The 8649-nt window shown below is 52.5% G+C and overlaps 1 protein-coding gene across 1 annotated transcript in view; it reads left to right on the plus strand.

Moving 5' to 3' along the window:
* Positions 1 to 688, plus strand: part of COL5A1 (collagen type V alpha 1 chain) — a 145725-nt gene extending 145037 nt beyond the window's left edge. Inside the window, exon 66 of the mRNA XM_044453179.1 lies at positions 259 to 688. Within this exon, the coding sequence (XP_044309114.1) occupies positions 259 to 405 (147 nt within the window). The 3' untranslated portion in view covers positions 406 to 688. The remainder of the gene's footprint in view (positions 1 to 258) is intronic.
* Positions 689 to 8649: the final 7961 nt, after the last annotated feature.

Genomic DNA, 8649 nt, shown 5'->3' on the forward strand with positions numbered 1-8649 from the left:
AAGGACATCCTGGAGAAACCCTCCTGCACTGGGCTGGGGTCTTGTGGGATTCCTCTTCCCCTCCCTTCTGCCCTTAATGCCAGGCAGGTCAGACCAGCCCAGGTGACCCAGCGGGCTCGGAAATCCAGCAGGGATTAGCATCCCAGTTCATGGCGCTGCGGCCCTGCACGCTAACCCTCGCCGCCCGGCCACCCACCCACCCACCCGCTTCTGCTGTCCTCGCTCCTCTGACGTCTCTTTGTCTCCCTGTCTCTGCAGGCAAAGAAGGGCTACCAGAAGACCATCCTAGAACTCAACACCCCCAGAGTGGAGCAGGTCCCCATTGTTGACATCATGTTTAATGACTTTGGAGAAGCCTCGCAGAAGTTTGGATTCGAGGTGGGACCGGCTTGCTTCATGGGCTAAAGTGCCACTCGGAAAACCAATTCCAAAAGAGCAACCTCATAACCTCATTGCGCCTTTTTATTTTTGGCCCCTTTTGGCCACCGTCACATGCACGTTCTGGAACTGGACAGGTTGATGTGTTTGTCGCTTGTTTGTTCTCTGTTTTGCCTCAGTCCCAACTCTGACACCGGAACGCAAACCCATCGGAGCCCCAGTTAAAGGCGGGACTGTTCCTACCACAGACGCGTCCCCAGAATCACATGACCTAAAAGCATCACCTCTTGACCAAAGCAGCCTCTTCTGTCAACCCCCCCCCCACTCTGCATCACTTTTGGGACCCCCAAACCCCCCCCCCCTTGAGCTCGGATGCTTGGCTGTTCCCTCAATTGGAAATAGTCGGGCCACGAAACATTGCCAGTGCTTGTCCATTTTTATGTTTGGCAGCCTCACTGCAGTTGGTGGGTGAATGTCCACTTCTTAACAGATTTCCACCTTGCTGCCAGTTTCTGAAAAGTACTGGAGAAAATCCTCTTTGAGGTGTGATCATAGCAACTTTGCTTGCCGCTGTACAGGAACCGTGGACTAAGGACGCTTTCCGGACCCTTCCGGTTAAGACTCCCTGTCTTCACTGGGCTTTCGATCAGATATGGAATCCCCACCCCCACCCAATCATAACCTGCTGCTCTTTGATTTTTCCTTTTTTTTCTTTTTTGCCTAAGAACCTACAAGTAACAACTGAAACCAACTTTAAAAAATAGTCAGGTTCTGACTGTATGCCCCATATCTTAAAGGTGCTTCTATTTTTGTATTTTGTAAGTAAATATTTGTATATTATTATATTAAATATAAAAATGTTTCTGGGTTCAAAACATGCATGTGACTCACCCACGTTCCCCCGGGGCAATTTGACGAGCAATCTGACATCCGCCAAAACTCCAGGAAATGAGACCAGCATCAGCTCCCGCAGTGAACCGCCCCTCAAGTATTTGCCGCATCCTTTGCCACACGTTTACTCAGAAGTAAGCCCTACTTGAAGTCCATCAGCCTTACTGCCTAGAATCAGCACCCCCCGTGAGCATGCAAGCCCTGGTCCTTCGTAGCCAGCAGGTGCCTGCCGTTCAATCAGGCGCCTCTTCGTTTAGTTGTGTTTTGTTGCCCCTGAGATCAGGGCAAATGCGCAGAGCACATCTCCAAAGAAAAAGAAAACCAAGGAATGCCAGGATAGCTTGATAACACAACCAGTGGGTGTGAACTGGGAGAAACAACGCGTTTGCTGCAGGGAGCGGGGCCTTCCCGAACAAGGAGGGCTGTCACCAAGTACCCCTGATGCTGAGGTCTGCTCTACCGTTTTTTCCGCCTTCACTTGATTCAAAGTACAGGTTTGCTTTTTTAAAAAATACCTTTTACACCAAGAAAGGAAGAGAACAATGCCTTGCTTTTGTTTCCATCGACCGTTCTCACTGGAGGAGTGTCTGTGGCAGGGATACACTTGATTTGCCTCCTTGGAAATAATAACGCTAAGAATTGAAAGTTAAGGACACAGGTGCTCATCACCTTTTTATTTACACGTCTCTTTGTTGGTGCTATGGCTCTGAGGCATGCCGTGCCCGCACGGGGGACCTCTGCCGCTCATCTGCCTCCAAGGCGCTCCCCCCGCAGTGTCCCAGCCCCTGCTGTCGCTGCACGGCGGGGCCGGTGTCGCCTCGTGCAGGTCTTAACATGAGCTTGTGCATGCGTGTGTGCGTGGTGGGGTTGGGGGGAGTTGTGTTTCTTTTCTTGTACTCGGTTACTGGACATTTGTGGTGCTAATTTATGTGTTTGTTCAGTGTACTGAAATCAAGATCAAAGTGCCCCCGCTGCAGACTGCCCTTAAAGAGCAGGAGAAGCCGGTGGGCGTCTGCTTGCCTTTCGCATTGGCCTGTGGAGCGGGGCTGTGGCCAGCGGGCATCCCGGCCGGGACCCTCCATCCGCCAAGGGTCTTCCCAGGCGGAGAAGGGGCGGGGGGCAAGGCACGCAGCCCCAGGCTGATCCACCAGGGAAAGGCGTCCACTGTGAACCAGGCCTTTCTATGAAGTCTTTTCCCAGGGTGCTCCTGCAGGAAGGTTTGATCTGTGAAAGGCGAGTCACAGAGGGGGTGGGGTGGGGGGGCACGAGGGTTTTCTCTGCACTCCTTCATGGGAAGCCATCAAGCCCCCCCGGCTTGTGTTTCTTGGACTTTTGGCTCTTCTCGCCTGCGTCCTAGAACGGTGTCCCCGGGAGACATCTCTCAAGAGGGCAGGAGGGGCTTCCCGGAAGGACAGGCCCGCCTCTGTGCACCCCCTTGCACTCTCCCGCCACACGGAGATGCAGAGATGTGCTGGCTGCCTTCTTGGCAGAGAACTTCGCCTCTCTGGACCCGGGGCACCTCCCCGCTGTTGGGCAGCCCCGAGGCGTCACCTCCCCTCTTTTGGGGGCTGGCAGCGGGCCTCCTTGGCCTGCCAGGTTGTACCTGCAGTTCACACCTGTGGACAGACCTGCCAGGCACTTTCCACCGCCTGAGCTGAAGCCTTGGTCGCAGCCCTCAGGAAGCTCCTCCGTGCAGAAGGCTTTCCTCAGTGGCAGACAGTTCAAAACTTGTACTGGAACATCTCACGTCAACAGTGGTACAACTTGAGCAGAGTCTGTATCGCAGGGTTCCCCCGTCCTCTCTGGGACTTGGAGAACTTCAAAAGGACAGGCATCTGCCTCTGCCAAAGAGCCGCTCGCTCGTCTGTGTGAACGGGGAAGCAGACGCACACTGATTAGGTCATGTGATTCTGTTCTGATCATTTCTTGTCCAGGGATGTTTCACTTTTCCATTTTTTTGTTTGGTGCTTCTGTCAAAAAAAGGAGAAATCCTACCAAGTGTTGTAAAACTGTACTGAAATTTCTTTCAATCTTGTCCCGTTTTCTCTTTCCTCCCAGACCACTTAGCTACATTATATTGCAATAAAAAATATTTCTTGTATTTGCAGACATCTCTTTTTGTGTAATTTTATCCCCCTTTCCCCTTTAATATATATGATGACTTGAACAAATATTGATGAGAAAAAAATGGATTTTTTAAAAAGTAGACTTCCCCCTCCTTTAAGTAAGGAAAACATGCACACAAACACATACACAATTAGGTGACCAGTTTGTACAGGTTCCCAAATTCAATGCCTATAAGAGGTATTTTTTAAGAAATAAAATATTTTAAACCTGTGTAATAAAGGAATCAATGTAATAGATATTTTTCAATAAATCAAGTTTACTGTTTCCACCTAATGCACTGTGATGTGAATGCTTCTTGAATAGACTGGAGTGGGAGTCCATCTCCCTGCTCCCTTGCTCTGGCTTGCTGAAGCAGGAAGGATGCATCGCAATCAGTGGAGAGGATGAGCTGGGCGTTGCGCTCCAAACGAAGACGAGCAAACCCGCAGGGCTGCCCAGGGACTGCGCGGCGGTGCAGCTCGAGCTGCGGGAAGAACCCGCAGGGGATCCCAGCGAGCCGAGGCTCCCGCCAGTCTGGCCTGCAGAGTCGCATGGATTCCCTGGACGTGCAGGCTGCTTCTACTCTTCTGGGGTGGGAGCAGTGTTGCACCGAGGCACATTTGCACGAGGGTGCCTTGGCACCAACACGCATGTACGGGCATCGGTGCACACTTGCGGGTGTGGATTGGCACCACTGCACCATAGCGCTGATGTGCATAAACCCAAAGGTGCCTCGACAAAAGTTGATGCAGCATCATGCAAAAGAAATGCGTTTCCCTCAATGAGCAGAGAACCATTTTAGGAAAACCTCATGAAACGAGGGCCAAGCTGATTTAACAACATTGTCTGTAGCCCTCAGGCTGGACCTCGGGGGCCGGGGGGAGTGGGCTTCAGCCCCTTGCCCCAAACTGCCACTCAGAGCTGCAGGGGGTGCAGGCAAATGGACAGCTCTGCAGAGGGGGGCCCCCAGGCCTGGCCAAGGCTGATGCTGGCTGCTGAGGGTGTGAGGATCTGAGGCAGCACCAGGGCTCCCTCTTCTGGCCAGAGAGCAGGACAGCAGCCCTGGCGGCTGCAGGAGGGGCCCACAGTCAATCGCAGCCACCTGGGACATTATGAGCGCCAGCTGGGAGCCCTGAGGGAGGGGCTCCCTCAAAACCGGCTCTTCCCTTCAGACGTGGCCTCAGCAGCCAAGGGCCTTGGTGCTGTTGGAGCTCCCTGTGCCTTCTGGAACCCGCTTCTGGAGACCCTGCCCGCTGCCTTGCTCCTGCCTCTGCCTCTGACCATGCCCGGCTTCACCTGCTCCAGCTCCAGGTACCCGCTTCTCCTCGGCTTGTCTCTGCGGTTGGTGACTCCTGACTGGCTTGGCTGCTCTTTGCCCTTTGGACTGGCCTACCTCGCAGTTCTGTTGCCTGCCTTGACCTCTGGTCTCCTTGACTACAATTTGGAATGGGCCTGTATATCGTATTGGTTGCCTGGGTCCTGACAGTGCTGCTCTGATGCTGGCAGAGGTGCCCTGTTTTCTTTTTCAGAAGTATTTTCCGGTTGCGGGTGGGTCAGTGCCCATGCCTGCAAATGCTCCTGTTGCTTTCTGGAGGTGTTTGGCAGAAGCAAATGCCATGCGGTTTCTCTTGCTGTGATGGTCGCTATTTTAGTGAGGTTTAAAGGCAAAACAGTGTGTGTTCAGGGTATTTTCTCCGACTCAGCAAACAGACTCTCTCCCTCTGTCTGTCTGTCTGTCTGTCTGTGTCTCTCTTGCGCGTGCTCTCTTTCTCAAATATTGCTCATGGGGGTGTGAAGGGACCCTTCTGAGGAGCACTAGCGGCACAATCTTACATGTGTTTCGACTGAGAAGGGCCACCAATTCCCAGCATGTCCCACCTGGGAGTGGTGGGCCCTTTTATCTGAACTTTCAGAGGTATCACAATGAAGCATAGAAACTACCCAGCAGGCCTTTGCTTCTTAATGTGGTTTCTGAAAGCCGACTGAACCCCGCTGAAATGCCACCACGGACAGAGCGTTTGGACAGAGCGTTCTGCACGAGAAATTGTCGCGGCTTGTCATGTCATGTGAACCTGCCCTGTGTGTGCTGGGATGGAAGGCCTCAGTTGCTTTGGAAGGGGTTCGATCAGAAACCTGGGCAACTCCTAAACACCTTTATCTTCCCTACCAGGTAGGATGCAGCATCCCCAAATGATGCAGTTTCATAGCCTTCTTTCCTTGGATTGTTCCACCAGAAAATTCAGAGATGTGCAGATTTGGAAAAGTGATAGCATTTCAGTTTGCATAAGGATTGGACAGTGCGTGGTTGAATGAATGTCTTGCCTTTCCATAGATCCAATCCATAAAGGACAACTCTGTAGCACGGCCTTTTCATCAAACCTGCCTGCAAATTGGCTATCTCATCCCACACTCGTGGTGCTTGATGCAATCTATCTAAAAGTATTTTTAGTTACCTTGAGGGTGGAATCAATAAATTCTTATCCCTTCCCTCCACCTACTGCAGGAGAATTCTCCAGGAAGTGCCACTACTGCTTGAATGGCTGCAGGCCACCTGTTCAGGAGGCACTGCTTTCTTCATCCAAGAACTAAAGTGCCCTCATTCTCCCTGGTGTCAAAGGAGGGAACACTTACCTATAAAAATAGTGGGGCATCATCGAGATGGTGGCCAGTGATAAGCGGGGTCCCCCAGGGCTCTGTCCTGGGGCCGATCCTGTTTAATCTTTTCATCAATGACAAGGAAGAAGGGGTGAACAGTCTGCTGATCAAATTCGCAGACGTCACTAAAACTGGAGCAGTGCCACAACTGAGGAGCAGGTACTCCAGATCCAAACGGATCTGGACAGACTATGGAAGTGGGCAGGAGACAATAGGATGGTGTTCAATGTGGATAAGTGCAAGGTCTTGCACTTGGGGCATAGGAATGGGTGTCATAAGTACAGGTTAGGGGACAAGTGGCTGGAGAGCAGCACTTGTGAAAGGGACCTTGGGGTGCTGGCTAAACATGAGTCAGCAGTGTGATGCGGTGGTCAAGAGGGCGAACGCCACCCTTGGTTGCATAGCCAGAAGTGTGGCTTCTAGATCGAGAGAGGTATTACTACCACTCTATATGACTCTGGTGCGCCCGCAACTGGAGTATTGTGCTCAGTTTTGGGCCCCTCGTTACAGGAAGGATATAGCCAGGTTGGAGTCAGTGCAGCGTAGGGCCACAAGGTTGGTGGCCGGTTTGCAGGGGAAGCCGTATGAGGCGAGACTGAGGGAACTGGGTCTCTTCAGCCTGGGGAAGAGGAGACTCCGAGGGGATCTGTTGGTGACATACAGGTACGTGAGGAGGTGTCACACGGAGATGGGCAGAGACCTCTTCTCCCCTGCAGAGGAAGGCAGGAAGTGCTCCAACAGAGCAAAGCTCAGGGTGGCTGCCAGGAAGTACTTCCTAACAGTTAGGGCTCTGAGGGCATGGAAGGGGCTTCCCTGGGAGGTGGTTGAGGCCCCACTGGTGAGGGTGTTGAAGGACAGGCTAGACATGCACATGGTGGGCATGTCGTGAGGGGAGCCGGCTGGAGCCGGGGGTCAGACTAGGTGGCCCAGGAGACCCCTTCTGGCTCACTGTGTTTCTATGTTTCTAGTTAAGTCCTCCCATAAATAATTAGCAAGTGAGGTCTAGGATTGCTCGCGCAGTGCTATTCTGACAGCCACTTGCCCTTCCAGCCCAACTTTTATCCAGCACATGATGCTAATCTCCAATAAAAAGGCAAGATTGTGTTTGGGGAGGAAGAGAACAGTGACACGCAGGGGTATTGTTTCCAACAGCTGATGTATGCAGTACCCTCCGTAATTAATATGTTGAACTGCTTCTAGTCCTAAAATTGAAAAAAGAACCTTCAATTCATTATTTTCCTCCCATGTCTTTCCCTTTGGCTCATGAACTAGAAACGCAAGAGGCATCCTCCTTTGCATTCAAATGGTCTTGAAAGTAGAGCAATGTAAATAATCGCCCTTCTGATCTCCTTCCCCACCCCCCCCACCCTGTTCTTCTCCCCTTTTTGAGGGAGGCGGTAAATTAATCACCGCTTCCCCATTGCAACCCCCAACATGCAACATTGGGCTGATTTTTCAGCACCTGTGATTACCCTGCAAGGTGACCTGCAAAGACAACATGGGAAGGGGGACCCTCCCAGGGACCCCCCCCCCCAGAACAGGCATGTCTTCAAAAGCCACCCACTGAAGAACATTTTTACTTTTGATGGTCTTTCTGCTGATCAGACCAACACATCCTGGGGCCCAATCCTGTCGGTGCTTAAACACAGAAACGGAATGAGTCAGAAGGGGCCTCCCAGGCCATCTAGTCTGGCCCTCCGCTCCTTCCCAGGTGCCACATCTCCGCAGCATCCCACACTGCCGAAGGAACATAAGAACACAGGAAACAGGGCGAGTCAGAAGGGTCCTCCCGGGCCATCTAGTCTGACCTCCGGCACCAGTCGGCTCCACTCACGGCATGCCCACCATGTGCACGTCCAGCCTATCCTTGAACACCAGCACTGATGGGGCCTCAACGACCTCTCATGGAAGCCCATTCCACAACCTCGGGGTCCTGACTGTCAGGAAGTACTTCATGGAATCCAAACGGAGCCTTGGCTCCCTGAGCTTGGCTCCGTTGGAGCACGTCCTGCCTTCCTCTGCAAAGGAGAACAGGTCTCTACCCATCTCCGTGTGACATCCCCTCACATACCTGTATGTCACCAACAGATCCCCTCTGAGTCTCCTCTTTTCCAGGCTGAAGAGACCCAGTTCCCTCAGTCTCGCCTCATACGGCTTCCCCTGCAAACCGGCCACCAACCTTGTGGCCCTACGCTGCACTGACTCCAACCTGGCTATATCCTTCCTGTAATGAGGGGCCCAAAACTGAGCACAATACTCCAGTTGCGGGTGCACTACAGTTGTGTAGAGTGGTAGTAATCCCTCTCTTGATCTAGAAGTCACACTTCTAGCTATGCAACCAAGGGTGGCGTTCGCCCTCTTGGCCACCGCATCACACGGCTGACTCATGTTTAGCCTGCAGTCAACCAGCACCCCGAGGTCCCTTTCACAAGGGCTGCTCTCCAGCTTCTTGTCCCCTAACCTGCACTTATGACACCCATTCCTATGCCCCAAGTGCAAGACCTTGCACTTATCCACACTGAACGCCATCCTATTGTCTCCTGCCCACTTCCATAGTCTGTCCAGATCCTTCTGGATCTGGAGTACCTGCTCCTCAGTAGTGGCCACTGCCCCAGTTTT

This window comes from Varanus komodoensis, unplaced genomic scaffold (assembly GCF_004798865.1).
Source record: "Varanus komodoensis strain SLA01 unplaced genomic scaffold, ASM479886v1 scaffold77, whole genome shotgun sequence".
NCBI classification, from domain to species: Eukaryota; Metazoa; Chordata; class Lepidosauria; order Squamata; family Varanidae; genus Varanus; species Varanus komodoensis.